Genomic DNA, 27,323 nt, shown 5'->3' with positions numbered 1-27,323 from the left:
CAAATTGACAAAAAGAATATAAATATTGATAGCTAAATTTGACATTATACCTATATATTTATATATATCATTCATGTATGTGATGTCATTAAGGATCATATCATATAAAAGATTAATGGATTAAAGTAGACCAAGATGGTGAAATTAATAATTTTAATAAAATTCAACATTCAAAAATTAAGTTTGAAATGCCTTCTAATATTTATTAGATGTTTTAATCAGCCTTATTCAATCAATAGTACGACACTACCTGTCAATAAACTGCATCAATCTCTTTCACTATCAAAATTGTGTAGCCCAGCCCCCCAAGGCGCACACATACATCTCACCAGAAATTTTTTTTTTTTAAGGTACATAGGAGTAGAACGCAACACTATCTTTGCACCACAAAATTGATACAATTCCAGTACTATCAAAGATTAAAAAACTATCCAATCAGACAAAGGTGGAGGTTAGTTAACAAAAGCTAGAAAGTCCAAAGAGTCATGAGGGTTTATAAAATTATCCCCCACAAAACCAGTAAACATCATCCCCATCCCCTATATATATATAGGTTCTTTCTTGGACCGGTAGGACTAGGCTTTGTTTTGTGAAAGAAAAAATTGATCCAAGAAGCCTCCCAAAAAGTTTTTACTCTTTGCGAGAATAGCAAGCAAGCTTCGGAGAAGGATGTCGACACACTTATTAGTTAATAATCCCGTCCTTTGTATTGCATTTCCTGCAAATCCGTTAGCTTCAGTTCTATCAAGATCCCAGTTGCCTTGGAAATTTTATAACTTAGTAGAATACTAACTTAAAAGAGTGTTACAACTATCAAGCCCGAGAAACATAAACCAAATTCTAGGAGTTTTCCGAACCACTTACAGGTTGGCAATACACCACTTGCCGTTGCCCAAGTACCATCTGCTGCCCATACTGCAGTTTTAAAACACCGCATATAAATAATAAATATGAACATTAGGATGGGTCAATGAAGATAATAATAATAATTTAAGGCAAAGGTTGCACCTGAGGTCCATTTGGATGAAAATATGCTTGCGGTGATTGTATTGGTGCCACTTGTGGGTTGAATATAACAGGTTGGTGCCCAGGAAAGGAGGGCCCAATCTGCAAAAGCCATATCATCGAACAACATTTCATAGGTAAACTAAAGAGAATACATTTTGGATTTAAACAGAAAGAAAATCCAAAATGAAATTAAGCACCAGGTGTAAGAATGGATATGACTACTAATAGTAATAGCTAAGATCATAAACCAAAATTTACCCTCATTTACTAAAATATATGTTGCTTCATCAAGTTCCATCCGGTTAAAGACCACAAAATACAAGATAATTTATGTAAAAGTTACAGGTTGTAGCAGATATCCTATGGACCTGGAAAGCAATATCACGCCTGCACAGATACACCTAACCTTAATTCAGCGAGTACTTTTTCCATATTAATTCTAATCAAACAAACTTAACCCCACCTAGACCATCTACCCCCGCAATTGCCCCACAAACATAAAAACCATTGAACCATAAATGCAACAAGGCATGGAAGGATTGGAAAGCTATGTTTCAATTCCTTTTACTGTTTCCCTGAAAGCGTTGTCATGATGCCAGACAAGTGCTATTAAAGAATCAATGCACAGTACCAAAGCTCCCCCTAGTAGCTCAGAGGTCATGTCATAATTCAGAATTCGAGTATTAGCTGATACATAAAACATAAGTAACCAAAGGGAAACATTAGGGAACAAGATTTATTCGTTTCAGTCCATAGCAACATCAGGAGTTTTTAGAATGGTAGACAAATGCACTTCTTGCTTGCAAAGTAGTGTTCATAAAAATTGTAATTACTTTTAAGCAACTTACCCCAAAACTAACAGGCATGTGCATATGTGGTAAAGGAGACATCTGTGTCTGATAGTAGAAAGAACCATCAGACACTGGGGATAGAGGCCTGACAGGTGTCTGAGATGGTGTGAAACTCTTTGCATTAGGGTTGAGTTTGAATTCCTGACAGAATTAAGCATGTTAGACGAGTGAAGTGACAACCAAAAGAAAGTAACAAACCAGATTAAAATCTAAACAAAAGAACACTCAAGACTCGTCAAAGTTCATAACTGTGTACATATTGGAGTCGGTTTATTATGTTAAAGGGGAAAAGTTAAAGATAACAGACCTTTGCGTGGGGATTCAGTGTTGACTTCTCAGAGGACAATGAACCCATCGATGAACTCGGTGATAAGCCAAAGCCACCAGATGCTGAGACAGTACCAACACAATCTGAATTTGATGATGTAGAACTATCAGGTGGTCCATGGGAACTTGCAGAATGCATCTCATCAGTTGCTTTGCTAGAAGCTGGACCTTCCGAGAGTTTACCTGAAGAACTTGGCTTTTCACTAACCTTTGACAAAGCATTAGATGGAGCATTAGTAGGATTTGCAGATCGTCTAGCTTTATCAGACCCATCAATTTTGTCATTCAATAATGACCCAGAATCTGGCATTAAAATTTGCTGTCAGTGCATTAAAATAATTAGCTGTAGCAGCAAGACTATGTGCAATTGAATGTGGCGTAACATGACAAAAAAGACGATTGCAATTGTTTAAGAACACCAAGCACCTAGATAGTAAATCACACTCACCAACAGATTTTGACAATTGCAAGTCCTCAGATGGCTCCATTAATATGAACAGGAATTCAAACAGAAAACATACATGTTAGAAGCGTATAGACTAAAACTAGAAGCATAGAACAGGGAACTCCAGTGGAGATATAAATCAGATATGGAAGTTAAAGCAACAAAACAAGGCGCTCCACGTTCATTCTACAAGATTTGCTTATCTATGGAAAATCAACTTACAGACTGCTTTTCTGGAAACTCATTACCATCACTGCTTCCACCATGTTCACCAAGCAACTTGTCTCGGATCCTACATGAAGTGTTTAAATCAGGAAATATAAAGAGCTAATAGAACACATATCCTTAAACTAACTACTTTTAATATTGCTTTAAACAAACAGAAACAAGGAATCAGAATCTAATCAGAAAACATAAATCAGGCTGGCATGTCCAGCGGAAAAAGATAAAATACCTGCTTTCACTGGCAGATACAGAGAAACTTTTAGAAGGGAGTTCAGATGCTAACTGTCTCGCCTGATCATTAGGTCGAGAGCAATTCAAATCTTCACTAATGGCTGCCTGGGAAGATGGTGCATCATCCTACAAAAGAAAAACAAAAATATAAAGGGAGTATGTTATAACAGGGAAGGGTCACACAAAGAAGTAAAAACAAGCACAGCCAGTGGAAATAGAAGTATCTTTTTTATACCACTTTGCTCCTGACATGCAACAACTATCAGGAAGGTATAAAAAAAAATCTTTCACTATTGTCCAACCTTAAAATTGAAATAACCATCAAAGTGCAGAGAGAGAATATTATAGTTAGGGAAAGCTATGATGAAAGACAAGTTTTGAGAAGAAAAACTTAACAATAGTGGCACAGTTAAGCCAGTACCAAAAAGTTGAAGTAAATTCTTTAGCCACAAGATCCATTGCACAAAATTAATCAACCTTGCACAAGAGTGTTATTTGAGTAAAGAACAATTAGGAAGATATATTGCTCACCATAAGATCCAATAATTTATTTTCTTCATGAAAAAAATCAAAATTCAGGATAGTTCTAGTCTTATTATTTTCTTTACACTCCTTCAGAGTATTGGCAGTGCAAACCTATTTAACACCCATATATTCCTTTCCATGCAAAAGAAAACATTTTTGCCGAAAAGTGGAGCTTGAACACAAATCCTGGGCAACATGGAACAGAATAACCATTCCTCTAGCTATATCTACCCTCAACATAACATAATATTCATAAAAAATAGAATGAAATGTAATTCTACACAATACAGCTTCAAAGAGAAGCTCAAATTTCCAGATCATAGAACAAGCCGTTATGCTTACATTAAGAATATATGTTTTTACAACATTTATAGCCCCTAAACTTAATAAAATATATACAGAATTCATTGAGTAAGAATTCATTTGAAAAGGCACAGTGCATTAGATTATAATAATCTCCTAGAGAACAGATAAGCTAAGGTCAAATTGTTATCTTATGTGTATAATCTCAAGCAAAAGTAGCCTGAAAATGGAATATACACAACCTAAAAAAGGTCAAAATTTTAGGCACGACTAATCATAATATGGATTTGCATTCAAAAAAGAAATAACTAGAATAGCTCAAATTCCAGAGGTCGATAACTACCACTAAGGAAGAGCTTGATGGCATTCGAACTCCATCAGCGCTTCTACTAAGAGAATCATATGAATCTCCAAATGTCTCAATATTGTGGGAATCCAACAAAATGTCCTCATCTTCTTCATAACCACTATCATCAACCCCTCTACCCCTGTAGACCGACGAATATCTCATCTCCTCATCAATATCAAAATCATCATGAAGATCAACGCCTCTCTCCTATCAAAAATTCAATATGAAAGCATGAGGAAACTTCAGAGAAAATAACAAAGAAAGAACCTTAAGAGGCAAACAATGGATATTAGGAAAATCCTACCTCAGCTAAATGAAGGTCTTGGGTGTCCTCACCCTCGATCTCTCTTGCTATTCTCATTGCTTCCTTCTCCAATTCCCTCGTCTGAGGACCTCTCTTGAGTTTTGTCGTGTAAAGTTCCTCATTGAAAGTACTTTTTACACCAAATAGTTTTTGATTGGTTTCAAACTGATCCCAGTTCCTAATAGTACAAGTACATATATCAAGACAATGCTAATCTGACAAAGCACAACATTAAAGATATCAAGTGAAAAAGTAAATAAAAGCAACACATAATGACAATCAAATGTCAAGCTTTCAGCAAAATACTAGCATCTCCTTTCTACCTACACCTGGCAACTAAATCAGACTCTAATTATCAAGAATATAAAGAATATAAAATTTCTTGACAAACTAGATTACCATAACAAACTTTAAGGCTCAAACATCATCTCCATATCAAACTTATGTTGCATAAATAATTATCGAAATAGAATGCTTTTGCTCATATCCTTAATTCTTTCAATAAGAAAGCCAATAAACAACATTTATCCGAGTACTATCTCATCCGAAATTCCTAACATCTTTTTTCCCAAGCAATTTATTGAAGGGAATAACAAGCAAGAGAATTAAAAACAAAGATATCGAGTCTGATATATGGAACCCAGAGACCGCAATATAAATAATACACACAATTTCAGTCAAGTGGGATGAAGTAATTAAGCTCTGGAACCATAAAACTATTGTAAGACATTTTTGAAAGGAGAGAACTTTATCACAACCTATTCCATGGTCCATCAAAAATATTTTCTAGCTCAGGACACTGCAGATCATCTTCGTCAGGAACCCAGGGCTCCAATTCCCTCTCAAGCTCAACATGTCGGGACTGTGATATTGCAGAATCTATCAAAATCTCCTGATATTTTTCATTTTGGGGATCACTTGCAAATCCATCCCTGGTTACAGCCACATCCTGGAATCATTTTTAAATAGCCAAATTAGTAATACCAAAATGAAAGATGAAATAAGTCACATTTACCAAGTTTCAAGTACCATTCACAATTATCCAACTGAAACAAACTCTTTAAACGTATGAAAGTCCCACGCAGACTTGAACTTTTATCTTTCACTAGTAACTGGACTAGGGATGGAACTCCAAAGAAAAGAAAATCATCCAAACCTTTGCTATAATTTGCACAAGTTCTTTGTCAGGTATAATTAAAATCTTTGAGGGTGCCTTGCTAACAAACTCTGTAGTAGACTTGTAACCACACAAAGTACCATCTTTTATCAAGCGAGCCATTTTCAAGATGATTCCTAAATAAGCAAGTGGATGTCAAGATTATTTGTTTTATTTCAAAGGGAACCACGGCCAATTTGCAATGCTAATTACATATGCATAATTAGTACAAAGAAAACAGATAATGGACCATACCAAAATCATTTTCTGCATCAGTTGCATGAAATATTCCAGTGTAAATTGATCCGCTTTTCACATGGACTTCCACCGGATGCCCAATAAGACATGTTGTCAGATAAACTAACCGATCACAGGAAAAACTCTCATTACCTACAGTCTTCCCAGCAGCCAGTGCACCTATACCAAGTAGTATTAGATGAAGGGTAAATTTCAATAAGAGATATTCAGATTAGAAAATGTTCACCTGTAGTTTGTATTCTGCCTTGATTGGATTTTCCCAGCTGCATCTTATTCTCCAACCTAGCCCCAACCTCTCTATCACCCCTTTGACGGCCAAATCCATTAGCAGAAGATTTTGGAAACACAACTTGTTGCATATTCATCTCAGAAGAAAAAGAACCTGAAGGAAAAGCTCTTAATGAATTCAATAATCCCAAAATCCAATTCTAAAACACTAGCACTTAATTTTTCAACTTAAGTATTAAGAAACCTAAAACCATTAAATACAAAATTGCACCAATAAAAGAGCATATCTCCCCTATCTCTTAATTGTTCAATAAAACCCATGTATAAAAGCATTCGCATTTATATAATGAAAAAGGTGCCTTTACTAGGCAGCCATACCAGTGCTAAAATTTCTTGTTTCTCTTTCAGTCAATCTCATTCACCATAAAAGTTTATCTTTAAGACTGTATTGAGCTTTCAACAATAAATCAAATACTTTATCCATATATTGTTAATCCAAAACTTTCAGACTAGAAATGTAACTTAAACCTCATGGGGTAACAACAATTAAAGGACCATCTTAATGAATTCTGCTTGTTATATGTTTACAATGTAGAATTCTCATCGTGTATTCAAAAGACAAAGTCCAATCCTGATCTTCGTGAAGAAGTTCAAAGAAATATATAACAAATCTTAGCCTACAAGGGAACCCCAACAGCTTTAGGCATCAAAGTGACAAAGCTGCTAAAGCAGAAATTATTATATTTTCTAGCCTAGAAAAGGGTTTCGTCTTTTAGATCACTTGAACAAAATCCAAATGCGAAATACAGCAATCAAGAGAAATCAAGGTTAGCATATGAAGCCAGAAATTGGTTGAGAATAGAACACAAATGATGCAACCAAAACCTCACAAAATCAGCAGGGCTCTTAATCAACTTGTGAAGGATACCAGACCACATATTTTAACAATACTCATGCTTGAAATGATTAAGTGCACAAAACTTTTGTGGTTCAAAATTTCAAAAATATTTGGCCTTAGAGACAAATGCATGTTCCCTAACCAAATGATGATCAAAATGTCAAAACTAGGCGACATACAGCCTAAATGGAGAAAATATTTGCCATCCTTTAGTTAGAAGTTGACAGACTGCACAGCCATTAGCAATTAGCTAGAAATATAGCTTCCAAAAACATGTGCACCCATAGCAGCAAGTTGAACTTAACCAACATCAACATTTGAAATCTTATGTCTAAAGAAGTTATTAGAACTGCTATAACTATAAACCAGGGATTTAAATTGCAGTTGCAGTCGCATTTTCAGACATGTCGCATTTATCACTATTGCAGGTCTGAGGTTATCGCTGTCATTACGCTAACTGCCGTCATGAATTTTTTTTTAATTTATGCATAATTTATTGTAAAATTTAATAATCATACAATCATAAAAGTACTTTATTTCATAATTTTTAAAATATTTTATGATATTCTATGATATTTTATTTGATTTAATATTTTTATATACTAACATAAATAAACATGAAAATGAATTGAGTTCTTTTGAAATTTATACTATCTAAATAATTCTAAAAATATTATATTATATTTTACATATATAAAAATATAAATATGCCTACCATCCTTAAAATAAATATAAAAATACATAAAAAATAGAACCATTAAGATTTTGTAAATATTATAACCCTTTCTTTCTATTTTCTTTTCTTTCTTTTCTTCCTCTTTTTCCCCTCTGGCCTTAACTTTCTATTTCATTCTAGGTTTTTTCTAACATGTGTCCCTAAAAGGCTAAAGCAAAAAACACCTAAATCTTTCCATGTAACATTAATTTCTTGATTTTCTGTAATTCATTTCATTTTTTACTTTGCATTTATCTTCTTCAACTTCTCTCCATCTTATTGCTAAGAGGACTCTAACAGCAGCACTCTCTCTGCGCTTTATTTTCTTTTGTAGTTTAACATTCAGAATTAGCCTGAAAACGGGAATAGTGGGCTGTGATTGCCGGTGTTCACCGCCATTTGCAGCTACTGTTTTGATTTAAATTCACAACCACTTTGGCAAGTGGTGGCCTCTATACCACTATTTAGGCGCGCTATTTGAAACCCTGACTATAACCTCTTCAATATAAACAAATAAAACTATTATAAACACCAAGTCCAATCAAGACTTTACTACTTAAAACAAAACTAGCCCCATTCAATAACCTGAAGAACTTAACAGCCTACTCCAGAGGAAACAAGATAGCTACCTTTTTTATCAGTGACACCGGCAAAATCTTCTACAGAATCTTGATAAAATATACCTGCATCACAAAGAATTACCGAAAATCAAAGATAAAAGTCAGAAACGCAAATTGTGTCAACTAAGAAATCAAAGAAAATCAAATCCAGGTAAGATATAAGCATCAACACAGAGTTAAAAGAATATAAATATTACATACAAAAAATTACTGAAATAGAGAATTTTCACATCTAAAACCCTATATAATAGCAGCCAAGATTAAGCATAGAACTGCTAAAAGCATTCGCATTAAAAAAATCAACAAGAGATAGAAAAAAAAAACTATAATAAAACAAATTAGAGAGAAATAAAAAGAAAACCTTAAAAGAGAGATAGGAAATAGTATCCTTAATTTATTAGGTTTAATTAATCGGCAATTTTGGTTGGAAAACGATGATTATCAGAGTTAGGAGGAATGGGACTTGGACTCAGTGAGTTAGGGCTAACATGTAGGGTTTTAAAAGAAAAATAAAGAAAGAAGAGATAGATCGAAGCTGGAGAGTAAGGAAGAGAGGGCTAGCGCTTGTGATCGAGAGAACAACTGGAGAGAGTTTCAGATATTATTAGATTTTGATTTTCAAGAGAAAAGGGGTGAAAATTAATAAAAGAAATACATGCAGTATGCATTTACGAGGGGAAAGCGGTGAGGGTTCTCTCTACCCGGCTGTATTAACGACGCAAATCGGCCCCTGTATTTAGGGCAGATTACATTTCGGCCCTCTACTGAAAAAATAGGCAAATTAGCCCTTTATACATTTCGAAATGTGCAAATTAACCCTTCCATTAAATTTTATATATTAAATAATAACGTGGAACATTAACTTAAATCATTAATTGTTAATTTGGTCCCTAAACTATAATTAAAATATCATTTTAATTTTTTAAAATTAATAGAGAGGCTAATTTACACGTTTTAAAATGTATAAAAATTAATTTATCTATTTTTTAATAAAAAAATCAAAATACATTCTACTGCTAAATACGGGGATTTCTCTGATACTTTTACAGGCATAAATTCTATACTCCTACAGTTTTGCTTTATTTTATGGTAGATCACCTGTTGATTATTCAAAAATTAGTTTTGTATCCCATTGCAGGACTGTATTTTCTAAATTTATTATTATTTAAATAATAATATATTAATTAAATTTATTGATAAAACCATATTTGAATTATTTTGTATTTTAGTAAATTATAGAATTAGTCATACAATTATAAGTATGTTTCTATTTTGGTCACCAAATTATAAAAAAATTTCAATTTCGTCACTAATGTTTTAGATATTTTTGTTTTGCTCACTATTTGTTAAATGGTTAACGAAAGTGAAGATGTGACTTTTTTTTTAACTAATATAATAGCTTATTTAATCTTCAATACTTACACATCCTATCAATTTGATCTTAATTCTAATTCAATAAACCTTTACATTTATAAATTCTATCAATTTGATCCTTAAACATATATTATTAAATATAGGATAGGATAAACTACATAAATAGTCACTCGGCTATTAATAATTTTTTAGTTAAGTCACTCTACTTTAAAAAATTATAAAAATGATTCAAATCAATTTTATTTTGACTCCATTTCCGTTAAATCACTAACGCCACCCATTAAGTACATGACATGAATTTTTAAACATAAAATAAAAATACAAGTTCCATATAAATTATTGGAAAAATAAAATAAAATCCAAAATTCACCGTTGTCGGTCCTTTAAAACCTTGAAAAATTGAAGCTTCAACTTCATCTCCTTCTATTGTAGAAAACCAGAATGTCGAATTCCACGACAACAAACCCCAAGGCTTGACCCTTACCATCGAAGAGGCCCAAAAATTGCCATCCGCCTCGACGAATTCCCCCGTCCGAGGAAATGACTAAGGCTAAACCATCATCGATGAAGGATGGTTAAACTCAATTGATAGAATTTGTAAATATAAAGGGTTAAATTTATTGATTATTTAGAATTAGAATTAAATTAATAGAATATATAAGTATTAAGGATTAAATATACTATTATACCATTTATAAAAAGGTCACATCATCACTTCTCTCGTCCATTTAGTAGAGAGTGACCAAAATAAAAAAAAATTTTAAAACTTTAGTGACGAAATTAAAACTTTTATAATTTTGTAATCAAAATAGAAATATGCTAATTGTTGAGTAATTAATTCTATAATTTACCTTTTATATTTTATAGAATTATGTAAATAATATAATAAAGATATTAATAATAAATAGTAAATATTATTCTGTCTTATATATTTAAAATGTTTATAAAAAATTTAATGTAATTTAAAAAAATTTATAATTAATTTTAAGTTTAAAATAAATACTTAATTAGATAAAAATAAATTTAAAAATTAGATAAACTTTTAACTTGATAAAAAAAATTCCATTTAATTTAAAATTAAATAATTTTTATTTATTACATTATATATTTATATTATATACTAGCATTATTTTTTGAATTTTATATGTAAAGTAAATAGATAAATAAAAATTTAAAATATGTTAATTTTTCCATTTAATTTATTTAAATAAATGAAACAAATGGAAAAGCATGAAAAGATTAAAAAGAAAACAAAAGAGTTAAAAGTGAAAATATTTTTCTAAAAATTATGTTATAATCATCGAACCACCGTCCATCAGACATTTTCCAATTCGATTCATGTGGTTTTTATAATGGGATAACTTCATGATCAGTCCTCCATAGTTTCTGTCCTATGCGGTTAAGCCCTCACTTTTAGTTTTATTTATTAAGTTCAATAATTATTTCAATATTAACATTCAATTTTAATACGATATAAACAATATTATTTTTTTCATTATAAATTTTTTAAACAATTATTAAACTTGCCAATATTTCACTAAACTATACCAAATGTATATAAAAATGTCAATATATTTTAAAATATTCTTATGTCATTCTAGTTGAAATAAGCATGCATTTTTAAGCTATTTCTCATATTAATTAATTATTAGTTTTATTTTATAAAATTGAACTTATACAATACTTTGAAAGGTCTATTAAGGGCATAGATTGAAGATATGTAACATTGATATAATGAGTCTACGTGTGTTTGGGCTTGGATAGGATTTATGGAGACGAAAAAGTGTACAAAAAGGATAAAACGTGAAGTATGGGGGTGTTAGAATTGGCACTCTGATCGCTTAACAATGCTTAAATTAGTAAAAGATTTATGGTTGTAGGGGGAGTTAAAAGTATAAGGTTAGTAAATGAAGAAGATGAAGAAATTAAAAATCAAGATGAGAATGGGATAACACCTCGTAGTCCTAAACTTAGGACCTAAGCTTTTCTTATTATTAGTTGTTGGTGTAAGGAATGGTTCGACATTGTACTAAGTAGAGTTGGTAGTGCTTGACAATTAGCATGTTTTGTCCTTATTCATATTATAGTCATAACAAGTCTCTCTAAGTTTGAAGTTGGCTATAAAGCGACTAGGTGTGACCAAAACAAACAAAATATACTGCTAAATGAGTAAATTGAGGATGTGGAGAATGTTAGAGGTTTAGTTGTATTCCTCGAGGATTTGTGCTCAACCAATTCTATGGGCGTCGAACTTTGTAATAATATCTTTGGAGAATGTCAAAGATTTAATTGCATCCCTTGAAGGATTTTTTTTATCCCCCGAGAGATTTATGTAGAAAACAAGTTGCCTGATGAAGACCTCACAGAAATACTTAAAGTTCAAAAATGTCTTATAGATGTATCAATACCCCAAGGAAGACTTACAACTCTATAAAATAATTGTGATGCTAGATTTAAGTTGTTTGAAGGCCACCTAAGGGACTAAAGATGATCTGTGGGTCTGGATATGACTTGAGGGTCCGGCTATGATCTATGGGTTTGGAATGTCTAAAGATGATCTATGGGTTTGGAAATTACTTGAGGGTTTGAACATTATCTAGGGGATTAGAAACAACTTGAGGGTTTAAAGATGACCTATGGTTTTGAAGATAACATGTAAGAAAACTTGTATATTTGGAAAGTATCCATAATACTTCCGCGGAGATTAAATTTGATGTTAATGGCAATAGATGATTAGTATAACTAATATTAGGGGTCGAGCTACATAGGTTGTCTAACAACATCTCCACCATAAAGGTATATAGTAGGATTATGAGCTATAGAGAGCAAGGTTGTGAGCTATAAAGAAACAAAAATATATATATATAACTTATGGACTTGTAGGAAGTTGGAATGAACTAACATATGTGCACCCAAAAAAATTATAACATAATTGAAGCTTTAGATAGCTATAGAAAGTAGTACGAAAAATCCAGTTCAAAAATGGTTTTCTTGCACAGCGGAAAAAATATAATTTTGAAAATTGAGCCAATTTGTGATGTTTATAGCAATAAACCCTTTACAAAAATTGCACCTGTGTTTTTTATTAGACGGATACTTGTCGTTCCCGACTTTCAATCGAACAACCTTCTCCGCTATTCTCGTATCATGAATTGCTTCGAGTGTGAACTCAAACGAATCGAATCAAACACAGAACCCAGAATAATTTTTTACTTTTAGTGTGAAAGTAAAACTTCTCTTAATAGAAATTGACAGAATTGTTATTTTGAAAAATAAAGTTAATACTTAGAGAATAAACTCTCACTATTTTCAGGTAGAATAACAATATCTCAAAGTTGTATATTTAGCCCTGTCGGTGCCAACTATTTATAAGAAGAAGGAGTAAAACACTTGTTGAATTGTAGAAATTTATTGCAAATAGAAAAATAAACTCCTAGTCTGACTAAGATTAGGTGGGGTGAAAACCTAAGTTAAATAAATTAGGGTTTCTCGTCTCTTGCTATAAATATTAGGGGCTTTTGGGCCTCTCCCATATCAGGTCCAATTACAAGTGTTTTCTGGACTTTTAACCCAATATTTTATAATTCGATCCAACTCGATATTTGTTTTTCTATTTTCCAAAATAAACATCTTAAATTAATTTTCCAATTAAATAATTTTCTCAACCCAGTTAAAATCATGATGACTTTACCGTAAAAAATATATGAGAAAATATATTTAATATTTCTACATCCAATAGATTCATTGTGACCAATAAATTTATTTCCATTTTCGAACTTCAATTATTTTTAAAAAACCATATATTCATTTTCAGATCATTTTCATTTCAATTTAGAAAAATCCACATTCATTTCCAAATGTTTCTCATTTCTCTAACTTTACCATTTCCATTTATTTTTGTTCATTTGATTCAATATTCAATTCATTTATGGTTTCAACGAGATAGCAGAGGGACCATTTGAATATATGCGATTAGGGCTCAAATGATTTATCATTGATTTATAATTAACTTCCAACTTTTTGCCTATTAATTATAAACTCATTTTGTCACGAAGTTATTCCACTTTAGTATCATGACTGAGCTCTCCCCAACGGCATACCATTACAAAAGCAACTCGATCAGTGCTCGTTCAATGCCCTTGTCATAAGTATATTACCCTAATAAGATATCCTTAATATCTTTGGGATAAATCTGTTCTACCAATATGATCTTATTTTGTCTCACAGTAACTTATTATTAAATAGTAATCAAGTCATCCATCACAAAGATGAATGACCTGTTGCCATGTTTACCATGTAATGCCAATGAAAGGATATCATTTACCCATATCTTAGGCTATGAGTTCCACTGTTGTACATGACGCTACATATAGCAGAAGTCGTATACTCAACGCACCAACTTTCGATTTTTTTTATCTATTTGAACTCAAGCTTTTACTTACATCTATAAGCGAATTAATGTATGCCACACTTTGAACGTCACAAGTGAATAAATCCATAAAAAGATTTAGGATCTATTCTTCTTGAGTCCAGTTTGATGTACTGTCAATCTAACAAGTCACATCCATATGTCTATCTTTTGGGAGTTTCTCACGCTGATGCCCAAGACAAGGCATCTCTCCAATTGGACTTGATAGATGATATATTAGGCTTTCAATCGATTTGCTCGTTTTTATTAGGCTAAGGGCATGTTTAGGTTCATTTACTAATATAAGTTATCTTTTCGTATTACGATCCGACCACATAATACTACTTAGTATTAGTTTAAATATTAGACAACCTGTGAGCCAATATGTGCTTCTATTTTGCTTTGCATGCAAAAACAACGTAAGCAAAATATTCAAAGGGTATTTGTGTAATTCATAAATAATTTTATTAACCAATCTGTTCGAAAAAATTAGAAGTGTACATAGACGAAAATACTACAATTAGGGCACGAGGTCCAACACATACTTGTTACCTGGTTTATTAATAAAGGCATTGGCAGTATTGTTATCAGTACTTTTTTTGTGTTAAAATAAACTATATAATGATAAAGTCGATTATTATGTAGTAGCCATAACTTTTCTTACAGTGATAATTGTATGTATGATCTTCAAACTTGAGATCTTCATAGGCCCAACATTGGGACTCGTACGCTTTGACACAATTAAATGTTTTTCATAAGTGGTTGTACTATAAAGACTGAGATTAGGTATGCCACAATTTGTGTAGTGGCATGTGAGAGATCAAGACAGGATTTTTCCTTCCTACATAAAATGAGAGCAATATCTCAGGCCTCTTGATCAAGTGAAACTAGAAATGTATGAATATGCTCAAATGAGTTGATTTGAGATATTACATTCATTTGTTTATCTTAGTCTTCTCGGTAATTAAGAAATAATATATTGGACTATACAAGTGTGATTGTTTTATAACTTGTGTTCTTTCTAGATATCAAGGACAAAGGGATATAATATATTATAATATTATCACAAGAAGGTTATATCAAACCATGCTTTCCTTTAGCTTGGGCAATAGTAATGCATAGCTAGATGACATTCATTATTCATGATATTATAAGTGTTTTAATATTACTATCAACGTTAGAGAATCCTATAGGGTCACACCCTATGGTTGAAATTATCGGAATAAAAAATAAGTTAGGGTTATATTTAACTGTCATATTGGTTAAATTAATTATAAAAATGTCTGTATAATTAATTTGATAGAGTTAAATATTAAACACTGTATGTGTGCATGCTTGATGCACATACAAAGAGGATCCAACTAAAATAAATATGAAATGGGTTTCATAAAATTTTAATTGTGTAAATCTACCGTAATTATTAAAATGATTTTAATTTATTTCTGTCAAAGATATATTTAATGGTGAAAATAAACTAATATCCTTTATGGAAATGATATATATCATGCTTTTATTCTATCACTCGAAATTGACTTGTCTAGCAGAAAGTTTTTCGAAAAATCTTTGAAAAAGCCCAGGGAGGTTTTTTCAATCGTTTCTCAGGTGGACATGATAGAGACTGAAACTTGAAGATTGTGGTTATTTTTGGTTCTGTCATTGTTTACATCACTTTCTGCCCTCAATATTTTTTGTTAAGATCGATTTAGATATACTTTCGCACCCTCTTTTCAACTTGATTTCGGATCTATGAGTTGTGATCGTCGGAACATTTTTTCCACTCTGCCACGGGTTGTACCGGCATTCTAATAAGCCAAACTTGGAGAGAGTACAACATTTCTATCGTCGATAACTCCTTCATGATCTAACCAATGGCACTGCAATGTTTACCTGATTATCCCGTACGATCTTTTCAAACCCTGGGTCATTGGAAATTGGATTTTATCTAGAATCAAATGGGAGAGAGTTGAGCACATGAGTTGCTCACCAGAAGTTTCTCGCTACTAAATGGGAATGACTAATAAGTGTGGAAGCATAGTTTTCCTCCTCAATTCATCGTCAAAACAGTGTACATGTTTATTTTTAAATGCTGCTATGGTATAGAGCAATCTAGCTCTCATGCATTTCCATGGAATGCCCTATGTAATCTAAAAACTTCTCTGCAACAATCTACTTACCTTTTCAGTTTGAGCTTCGAGTATCGAAACAACTAATTGCTTCCCTTTTTGCTCCAAAGTGGAGGAGACTTTAGATAATCTTTTTCTGAATTCAACAATGGTTAGATGATCTCTCTTCTTCAAACAATGAAAGTAAACAACTTTATTGTACCTATGTCTTGATCCTTTGGTAGTTATAGAATCACAAGAATTCTATCTGCTTTTTTGGGGAGCAGCCTATAATCCATACATGGATGCAAAGATTTTCTCAGCCTTCAAATGGAAGCTAAACATTTCCCAGTGGCTGCACAAAAAACAGGTAACGCAATTGAACTCAGATTGTCATATAGTAGCTTCTTGGTTGGAATGGAATCCCTAAAATTACTGTGCTTGTTAAACTGTTATTAGTGTTTGATAGAAATTTGAGAAACTATGGTGGAGGGGTAACATTCCTAATCAACATAGGGATCTATATGATTATGGGATAGTTGGTTGAATATTTGTTAATACCAAAATAATAATAATTTGGTATTATGCTAATAATAATAACACGTGAATGTTACGATACTTTATATTTGAGTAAATTATAATTTTTATTATAATTAATTAGGTTCGAAATTTGAGAGAGTTTGGATAAAAATATTATACCCGGAAAATTAGCTTGGACAAAAAAATTAGACTAGTTTAAAATTTGGGTCAAGTTTGGCCCGACTCACTTTTAAGTTTATAATACTTTATATTATTTTATTTTTATATATTATGTAATTTATAACACATTATAAAAATAAACCTATACTAAATATATAAAAATTTTCAATAAATGAAAAATATATAAAATTATTAAATATTAAAAAATATAATATAAATATTTTTAATAAAAATTAAAAAATAATATGAGCAAACTTAAAATGGACTTAGTCTTTTGTAAATATAAACAAGTTTGAGCAAAATTTTAAACCTATATTTCAAACTAGATTTAAACAAATATAAAATATATTATTATTATACTTAAACTCGATCCGAACCGATCTAACCATGACTACGTGTAATTCCATTTAAATATTTTTAGAATAAACTAGAAAAGCAAAACTTTTTTGTAGACAGATGGCAGTATAATGTGAGTTGGAATCTTTAGATTCATTGATTAAAATAATAATAATTTTTGGAATTTCAGCAATATAAACAGATTTGACGTCAAGAAGGAATCAATGATAGATGACAGGCGACCGTGGGAAAAAAGTGATTGAGAATAAATAAAGTTAAAGAGACACCCCCACGCATGACAAAATTTCCCCAAAAACTCACGTATCAGTTACCGTCAGCAGAATCGAAAACCCCACCCATGGGACCGCTGGTTTAGGCCTCTCTTTTTAATTTCGGCTTTTGCTTTCTTTTTCTGTTAACCCAATCTCCGCGGTGATCTGATCCATCGGGTGGCGCCAGCCCCCATAAAGACAACCTATCTCCACTCTCCCTAATCTCTTTTTTCACTTTTCCAGTTTTCATGCAACTCGCTTTTTGTTTTAATTACTTCAACTATTTGTAAGTTTATAGGTAATTCTTAAAAAATTACAATTTGATCACTTCAATTATTTAAAATCGATCATTTAAGTTATTTGTTTGTTAATTTATTAATAGCATCAACAAGGGCCGTTAAGTCATTATTCCTTTAAAAAGTTTTAAATGTTTGAAATTGATATTTTAGTTACAGTTTAATAACTAAATGAGTTAACGTGTCATGTTATCATTCTATTAGCGTTCATTTTGCTTCCTTTTATAGTTGAGTGATCAAAACGAAAATGTACTTAAGAAATAGTGACTTAACCGTCCATGTCGACATTCGTTAGCAGGTTAACGAAAAATTGACAAATGATCCAATTTCAAATAGTTAAGTGATTAAATTGTAACTATTCATAATTGGGTGGCAAACTGTAAACTTGCTGATAATTGAGTGACTATGGTATAATTTTATCATAAAAATAAATTAAAAAGAAAATGTGGAAACCTATTTTATTATATTTTATTTAGATCGTGAAAAGACATAATGTTAAATTTAGACTTCAACATTTGTATTTTTTTATCAATTTGGCTCTTTCTTTAGCTCAATCTTAAGTAAGAAATTTTAAGAATTTAGAGATTTTAATTTTGTCAAAATGATAGTTTCAACAATAAATATGTAATATATTTAAGAAATAATAGGTAAACTATATAAATGGTTACTCAGTTATGTCTGTGATTTTGTTTTGGTCACTCAACTTTAAAAAATTTTAATTTAGTCACTAATTTTTAAATTCGTTTTTGCTTTGGTCACCCGTAGTTAAATTCGTTCCTGTTTTAGTCCTCAATACTTACCTATTCTATCAATTTTATCCTAATTCAATAAATTTAACCTTTCACATTTACAAATTTTATCAATTTGATCCTTAAACTTCCTAACCGAAGCTTTCAACTTTTAAAACAGAAGCAGTCCACATATATTAATTGTTTTATTTATGGTTGAAATGATTCAATTTGGTACATAATTCTTTTTGTTTATATTTTTAAGAAATCAATGTTAGAAATTAACTAAACACTATTAAAAATAATAAAAAAATATATATTTTAAAAAATGTAATATATAATAAAATTATATAAAAATATTTGTAAAAAAATAATATTTCATTCTGACTAACATAATTTTAATTTTAATTAATTTGGTAATGATTTGACACTAAATCAGATTATTAGTAATACATATTGCTAATTGTGAATTTAAAAATTAAAAAAATAATTAAAAAATAGAACACATAATAATCTCTTAATCAATTTATAATTTTTAAAAAAAAATCATTTTCAATATAATAAAAGGAAATTCCATTAATTCTTTCACATTTTTTTCTTATGAAAAATTAAATTTTCGTAATTTTTTCTCATATAATTATTTATTGAACAATTGGATTTTTCAAAGCCATATTCTTTTAACTCTTAGATTTAATTTCCAATTCCAATGACCAACTTTGAGGACTATTTTTACGAACCTTGACGGAAAAATCATACTGTTAACAATAAGAGTAAAACTAAAGTGTTTTTTTTAAGGTTTTTCCATTTTGTTTAGCCAAAATTTTATCAATCAAAGGGTTATAAAATATTATATTTAGAAGAAAACGAATGGAAAAAAAAAAGGAAATAAAGTTTCAGGAAAAACTCATGGTATTAAGAATTGGCTTGGAAAATGACTCGTTAGTTGAGAGAAACTTTTTTTTCTTTTTTGGGTTTTTCAAATTTATAGATGTGGAATGTTTCTGTTTTAAAAGTTGAAAGTTTTTATTAGAAAATTTGAGAATCAAATAAATAGAATTTGTAAATATGAAGGGTTAAATTTACTGAATTATTTAGAATTAGGATCAAAATGATAGAATATGTAAGTATTGAGGACTAAATGTGTTATTATACCAGTTAGAAAAAGGTTTCCGTTATCAATTTTAACGGCGAGTGACCATAACAGTAATGAATTCAAACGTTAATGCCAAATTGAAATTTTTTTAAAATTGGGTGACTAAAATAAGAATATGAACATTATTGGGTAACCATTCTGATAATTTACCCAAAAATAATTAAGCCACATTGACATAAGTTATCACCATTTGGTGTGGCTACCAATTTTTGTAATGGAAACCAAAATTAAGTATTTAATTAGACCCAAAAAAATTTCAAATACCAAAAACTAAATTTAGATATCAAATAGTATCTTCTTTTAGAAAACCCAAACATTAATATCTTTTGCTCGAAAACTCTTTCCTTTTTCACACTTCAAATCTCACTCTTTGTTTTTCAGCCAATTAGCTACTTGTCATTTTCCCTTCCCCTTTCTTCCTTTTCCCTCGGTTTTTTTTCCCTTTAAATAAACTACACTATAAGTAGAGGTGAGCAAAATCCGATTCGATTCGAAAAATTCAATAAAAAATTAAATCCTGAATTAAATAGTTCAAGTTATTTGAGTTAATCAAGTTATTCGGATCAACTCGAATAAAAATTTAAGTTTTTTTATTTTACTCTAATATGAATTACACAATTCAAGTTAACTGAAAATCCGAATAAGAAGAGACAAAACAACGTCGTTTTGATAAATGTTTACTTTTTTAAAAGTTGAAATTCAAAATAATTAAGTTAAAAGGTAAAATCATTATATTGTTCATGTAATTAAATAATCTTGTACTTCGTCTACTAGTTAAATAATCGGTTCATCTAAATGCAACATTAAGTATAAACAATAAGATTCATTAATTCGACTCGATTTGACTCGAAATTCTTTTACTCGATTTGATTCGATTCGAAAATAATTCAAATTAAGTTTGGTTGCTAAAATAGGATTTGTGAACTTGACTAGCTCAAAAAAATTTTACTCGATTCAATCGAATACTCACCCCTAACTACAAGTCGTCATTCAATTATATTTAAGTTTTCTTTCAATCATTTAATTATAAAAAATATAAAATTTAGTTTTTTCTTTTTTTTTCTTTTGGCTCCTCAATGTCATGTGACTATCGACATTGCAACCAAAATCGCCTACCTACCGATAATAGTTGCCATTCCTTTTCTCCACTATCTCTTCTTCCCCTTCACTTTTTTTTGTTCTTTTTCCTAGATACCTCGAGTTCTCGAGCCCAAACCACTCATTTTTGTCTATGCATGATTCGATGGAATTTTACATTTGAAGAAGCTTTGAAAGATTTTTAGGAAAGACAAGACTATTGATGGCAGTTATGTGTAATAATATGTGACATATCTATTATGGTGACTAACGCCTATCAATGCGGCCTATCGCTTATAAAGTGACTTGTATATGTCATTTTTTTACTAGGATCAAACGTTTCGATAAGACTTACATTTTCAGTCAAGTATTTGTACAATGTTCATTGATTTATATTTCTTTGAACTTCATTTTAATAATCGAATTAACTAATTGTTTATGTTTTTTTTCTAAAAAAACAATTAAAAGAATGACCATTTTTAAAAAGTTAAAATGTGTATATTATCAAATTAATGATAAAATATCATTATTCCAGAATAAAAAATAATAAAATAAAATTATACATAGGTTTAGAAATTAGATTACCTAAGGCCAATTATTATTATTATTATTATTATTATAAGTGGGAATGATTCATTTACTAATGTAATTATTTTGTATATTTTTATACAACTAGTCATATTTTTGACATAAATTAAATTTTTTAATTAAATTTTTTTGATTGTTCAATAAATATTAATATATACAATATTTAGATCAATACGATAGAGATATCGAATCCGTTCGAAAATTTACATACATAAAAAATACAATAAATTTAACAATTGAATCGTTAAAATATTAATAATACAAAAATACAAAAAAAATTATAAAACTATTTTTGTTTTACACTAATACAATAATACAATTGAGATTTGCTGAAGCAAAAAAAAATCTTTTTTTCCCTTTTCTAAATGCTGGTGACCGCCTTATTTCCAAAATCATTATCAACCGAAAATAAGAAATTTGCTTATTAATGCAGCCTAACTCGCATCAGGTATAGTTTGAGTCACGTTAATCGCGTTGTTAACTTGTTATTAAGGTTTAACATTGATAGATGATAAGCGGTAGGCTGCATTGATAGGCGTTAACCACAATGACAGATATCACAAATTATTTAATTCTCTTAAATAAAAATATTTAAATTCAAATATGGAATTTAATTTCATTCCATAAATACTACAAATTTATTTCATTTGATTCTCTTAAATTTCATCAAATAAAATTTACCTTATTGAATTAAAATTAATGTGCAAATTAAAGTGTATTCCAATTTTTTCAAGTAGCAGATCAAATTTGGCATTATACCATATTTGTATTGCCCATTTTTAGTTCTTACTATATTTGAATTTTTATTATTTTTTATTAAAAAAGAAAATTTTTAAAAGAATAATCTAAATTAATTTGTATATTTAAAAAATTCAATTTTAATATTTAAACTATCATTTTTAATTTAATTTAATAATATTTTAAAAAATGAGACAAAATGATAGTTTAAATAATAAAATAAAGAAAAAGTTGAAGGGCTAATTTGTAAGTTAAGCCTTAAAAATAAGAAAGAAAAAAAAGGTTAGCATAACAAATAGAGTACCAGTTCCCAATTAGCCCAAATCTCAATAGCCTTCTTCAGGAAAAAGATCCACTGGCACAGGCAGAAAAACAGAGCAATTTTTTTTTCATTTCCAACCAAAAATCCATGCCCTCTTTCCTCCATTAACGGTCACTTTTTTTTTTTTTTAAATTCCTTCGTTAATATCCAAAATCATTATTATATATCAACCTGCCTGGGATCTCTCTGATTCTTCTCTTCCTTTCTTTCCTTTTACTCTTCTTTCACACTATGAAAATTTCACAGCCGACCCATTCGTTTTGAAGCATAAATATATTATAAAAAAAGGGGCCTTGACGTAACCAGCAAAAATTTCCCATAAGCAAGCTTCCTGCTCTCGTTGACATAGCCATTTATATTTGTTTATGAAATTGGGTTGTTGAATCTGATCTGGGTTTTTGTTATAGTTAGAGAAGGAAAGATGTTAACGTGCATAGCTTGTTCAAAGCAGCTAAACGATAACAATGGATCTGTTGGTCGTCAACAGGATGAAGATACTTTGGAAACACCTAGGACTAGGCAAGCCATTAAGGCTCTCACTTCTCAGGTATTTTTATTAGTTTCTATCTACAAATAGAAATTTGAATACATGCTTTAGTGTTTGTTTCCTGGGAAAATGCGGGAAAAGGAGACTAGTAATAATTTGACTTTGATGGGTTCTATGTTGTTTTTGATTGGAAAATAAGCCGGGAATAAGTTTTTTTTTCTCTGTTATGTTTAGCAACCAAACATCGAAATTCTGGATCAGAAAAAAATGGGAAAAGCTAAAAAAAACAACCCTGAATTTGTTTTGTTTCTCTAGCCCTTTAGTGACAGAGGACTTTTCCATTTTATATAATTTTCAGATCAAGGACATTGCATTGAGAGCATCAGGGGCTTATAAAAACTGCAAGCCTTGCTCTGGTTCATCAAACCATAACCGGAACTATGCCGACTCGGACGCCGCCTCAGACTCGGCACGTTTCCATTGCCCTTACCGAAGAACAGGAAGCCCCACTCCTCGAATGTGGGGCAAAGAGATGGAATCAAGACTAAAAGCACTTTCCAGTGCAGAAGGTACCCCAACATCCGTTAGTGGCCGTACAGAATCAGTGGTGTTTATGGACGAAGATGAGCCTAAGGAGTGGGTTGCTCAAGTGGAGCCCGGTGTTTTAATCACTTTCGTCTCATTGCCTGAAGGAGGGAATGATCTGAAACGAATTCGATTCAGGTACTTTATTTTGTTATTGGTATATATGATAGTGACGGTTCTGATTTGTCTGGATGTGGGATCACATGATTTTCGTTTGGGGTATGGAAATGGTAGCCATTTTTGTATATTCCCTCTTTGACTCTTAACTTTTCTTTGTATATCGAATATGTGCTTTTTAAGTGTTTATATTGTTTCAGTTTGGTTGCCATTCTTTGCTCTTGTGTTCGACATAGGAGGTTTCAGCTTGTAGGATTGTTATTGCATGTAGCAAATATGGTGGTGGTAACATTTTGACATCATCCTTTGCACTAAATTTCTGTGTGACTGTCTCTCTAAATTTTCATGAGAGGCTTTATCATCATTTAAGTGGCCACCGTATATGGGTTGACCCACTTGGCATTATTGCTTTTCTTGCATTGCCACTTAATCATGCAATAGCAAGGGCAATAAATCGTTTGTCTCATGGACATATAACCTCAATTCGACCTGTATGTGGTTCTTATTCCTTGGACAGTGGGTTGTCAAATTGGTCTTGTGCGTAAGTGGAACTTGAGATGACACTTGTGGCCAAGTTTGTTTTCTCGTTGTGTAGGCAGTACAGTGATTGGCGAATCTACTGTGACATAAACATTAAAGGCCTAAATAAATGTTTTCTTCACATGCTATGTAGGTACATACAATTCCCTTTTCTCTCCCATGGAGTTCACCGGCAAAATTTACATTATTTGATGATAGTGGTGACCAAACAAAGCTTTTAATAGAATCTCAAGAAATTGTCCTTTTGCACATCAAGTCATTCCTTGTTTACCGACTTATTTTATTGCATTTTTTCTTTGTATGCTAGTGTTTTGATAATCGTGATTAGCTATTAGGAATGGATGAATATGGAGATCACATTGCATAATTTATAGAAATGATGATAATATATTTATCAGAAATTTTAAAAGGGAAAAGTCAGCCTTTTCTTCAGTTCCTTCTTTCTTCTTTTCTATTAATTTTATCCTTGTATTGCACTTTGAAACATTCTTATGTCTACCTTTTATCTAGAAAATAGTGGTTATACCGGAGTGAAAGCCAAAGATTGCAAATCTGCAATGGTTCCAGGCCCTTCTAAAAGACCCACCTTTTATCTGCATAGTAAGCTGATACATTGATGGGATATATAGTTCTGATAATTATTGTTTAAAACTATTTTTTGAAAATATAGCATAAAGAGCATTTTAGCTTTTATGCTATCCGTTGGGAACTTAAAAATATATGACTCTGCGAGGTGATCACCTGATTCCTTTTGATGGCATTTTGATTGGCAACTGATGTTCTCGATTCTTATCATCTTATGAATGGGTTCAAGTGATACTATTGAGGCACTAGGCTTCTGTAGATCTGTTAATAACCAACTGTTTATTCATTTCTTGTGCTGCATACTTGTTATTTCAAGGATTTTGACACTTCAGTACTGCAATTATCAACTTCTGCTCTTTTTTTCATTCTATAGTTTCTTACCAATTGCTTGGAGTGCTAATCTATCCTTTTCTTAATTTAATCAGTCGTGAAATGTTTAATAAATGGCAAGCTCAAAGGTGGTGGGCAGAGAACTATGACAAGGTCATGGAATTATACAATGTTCAACGCTTCAACCATCAAGCAGTCCCAGTTTCAACCCCCCCCAGATCTGAAGATGAAGTAAGCTTCTTCTCTCCACGTTGCCCTTAGCATGAGTCAGTAAAGTCCTAGTTCCTAAGTTTCCAACAGTCCATAAGCGTTTTAGGGCTTTTCATTTTCAAATGAGTTTTTTTACATCTCTTATAGGGCTCAAGAATTGAATCAGCTAAGAATAGTCCTGCGACTCCACCACTGAACAAAGAGCAGCCACGCAACTTTGTGCGACCAACAGGAATGGGGTACTCTTCATCAGATTCCCTAGACCATCAACCCATTCAATCCCGTCAATACTATGACTCAGCTGCACTTGCTTCAACACCAAAACTCTCCAGTATTAGTGGAGCCAAGACTGAGACATCATCTATAGATGGCTCTGCAAGGAGTAGTTCATCAAGAGAAGCAGATCGTTCTGCAGAGCTCTCTATCAGTAATGCCAGTGACATGGAAACTGAATGGGTTGAGCAGGATGAACCAGGGGTTTACCTCACTATTAGAGCAGTTCCAGGTGGCTCCCGGGAGCTTAGACGTGTCCGGTTCAGGTATGTAACTAGTTGGTTGCTGTTTTCTTGGTTCCAGACATGAGAATGGATGGAATAAAAGCCAAAATGTTATTATGGTCTTATGTTTTCGTGCTGATTATTACCAACCGGTCATTTGATCCTTCTTTGCTCTGGAGTAAGCTTTGTACCATTTAGGATAGGCGTTATTAGTAGTAGTCTTAAACTCTAAAATGCTGAAATGCTTGAAATTCTGATTCTCAGACTACTAGAGGTAATGCTAGTGAATTAGTTGTTCTATGTCATTTGTGAGATGGTCATGGGTCAAATAAAAATAGCACTGCGCTTTTCAAAACTAGGATAAACAGCTTGTATGTATGTTAAATCTAAAATGCAGAGTAGACCTAGGGATTCAGTTTGCTCTTTGTTTATTTGACTGAAGCATGAGACCCCAACTCTTCCTTGCTTTGAGTGAAGAAATGGAACAATGCTGACAGGAGCAAACGATTAGATAGATTAGTTTGGTTACTCTGGGAGTGCAACCAACTTGTGTAGTGCATATGATCCAAAAACCTAGTCCATATTATTGCTAGTATGAGTTGGATGCTGATCCCCTCACCTCCCTGACCCTGCTTATCCCGCTATGAGTTTGTTTTCCTTTTGAAGAGCCAGGAGTCCAATTTTTCCGCTTCTCGACGGCTCCATTTGCAAACAGTAGAAGAGAGCTTAATATTTGATTCAAGTGTTAATAGTAATAAAAAGAAATCAATTTTTGCTTCTTGATATGTATGACTGATGCATTGCAGCCGAGAAAGGTTTGGAGAAATGCAGGCAAGGATGTGGTGGGATGAAAATCGAGCCAGGATACAGCAACACTACTTATCGTGAGATTTAGCAAATCAATGGGATGGTGGCAATTTGTCTCCTTTTATGGTGGTACTGTTTTAGACTATTCTGTGTGCTTTGGGCACAACTAATCACAAAAGCTTGTCTTTTTACATGTATCAACTCTGCTTAGTGTGGGATTTAACAGCAAATCAGTGGGATAGTGGCAATTTGTCTCCCATGGTGTTTAGCAAATCAATAATTTGTCCTTTCTGGTCCATATCTGCCTCTTCAATGTTTCCAAGTGTCAGCTCACTATTTCGTAATCATCCAAGTTGAGTACCTTACTTATTTTTCCTCTCACTCAACTATATTTTTTTCTTGTCTCTCAAGCCACTGTTTTTTGTTTTTTTATTTTTTGCATTCTAAACATATAGAGAGATTCAACCTAAATGTGTGACATTCTCCATCTTGATCCCAAAGTTATATGATTTTGTCTCATAAAATACAACTCAAGGATACAAGTGATCATAATATATAAATAATATTTCTGGAAAGTTATTTGTTGTTGTAAAAGATTCTCCGAATTTGGGCTTCTTCAAATAGGCGGT

The 27,323-nt window shown here is 31.6% G+C and overlaps 2 protein-coding genes across 3 annotated transcripts; one reads left to right on the top strand and one right to left on the bottom strand.

Moving 5' to 3' along the window:
• Positions 1-253: 253 nt before the first annotated feature.
• LOC107904324 (polyadenylate-binding protein-interacting protein 4) lies at positions 254-9,154 on the bottom strand. Of its 2 annotated transcripts, none has more exons than XM_041114573.1 (16): positions 8,805-9,154; positions 8,453-8,506; positions 6,209-6,364; positions 5,980-6,141; positions 5,725-5,861; positions 5,327-5,517; positions 4,569-4,746; positions 4,259-4,471; positions 3,086-3,213; positions 2,854-2,923; positions 2,635-2,668; positions 2,167-2,489; positions 1,857-2,000; positions 1,009-1,107; positions 865-915; positions 254-733 (listed from the first exon to the last, which is right to left on the bottom strand). In XM_041114573.1, exons 3-16 carry the CDS (start codon positions 6,345-6,347, stop codon positions 689-691), a joined length of 1,914 nt encoding a protein of 637 aa, XP_040970507.1. In that variant the 5' UTR covers positions 6,348-6,364; positions 8,453-8,506; positions 8,805-9,154; the 3' UTR covers positions 254-688. The 2 variants fall into 2 exon arrangements, with proteins under 2 accessions (XP_040970507.1, XP_016686153.1); XM_016830664.2 differs by having other exon boundaries at positions 254-718; positions 8,805-9,152.
• Positions 9,155-22,563: 13,409 nt separating this feature from the next.
• On the top strand, positions 22,564-27,063 carry LOC107904325 (protein Brevis radix-like 2). The gene is made up of 5 exons (XM_016830666.2): positions 22,564-23,083; positions 23,382-23,746; positions 25,276-25,411; positions 25,538-25,929; positions 26,694-27,063. Exons 1-5 carry the CDS (start codon positions 22,958-22,960, stop codon positions 26,773-26,775), a joined length of 1,101 nt encoding a protein of 366 aa, XP_016686155.1. The 5' UTR covers positions 22,564-22,957; the 3' UTR covers positions 26,776-27,063.
• The last annotated feature ends 260 nt before the right edge of the window (positions 27,064-27,323 follow it).

Source organism: Gossypium hirsutum, chromosome A05, assembly GCF_007990345.1.
Source record: "Gossypium hirsutum isolate 1008001.06 chromosome A05, Gossypium_hirsutum_v2.1, whole genome shotgun sequence".
In the NCBI taxonomy this organism is placed as follows: domain Eukaryota; kingdom Viridiplantae; phylum Streptophyta; class Magnoliopsida; order Malvales; family Malvaceae; genus Gossypium; species Gossypium hirsutum.
Note: the sequence above shows the minus strand (reverse complement) of the source record. Positions and strands in the feature narration are given on the sequence as shown.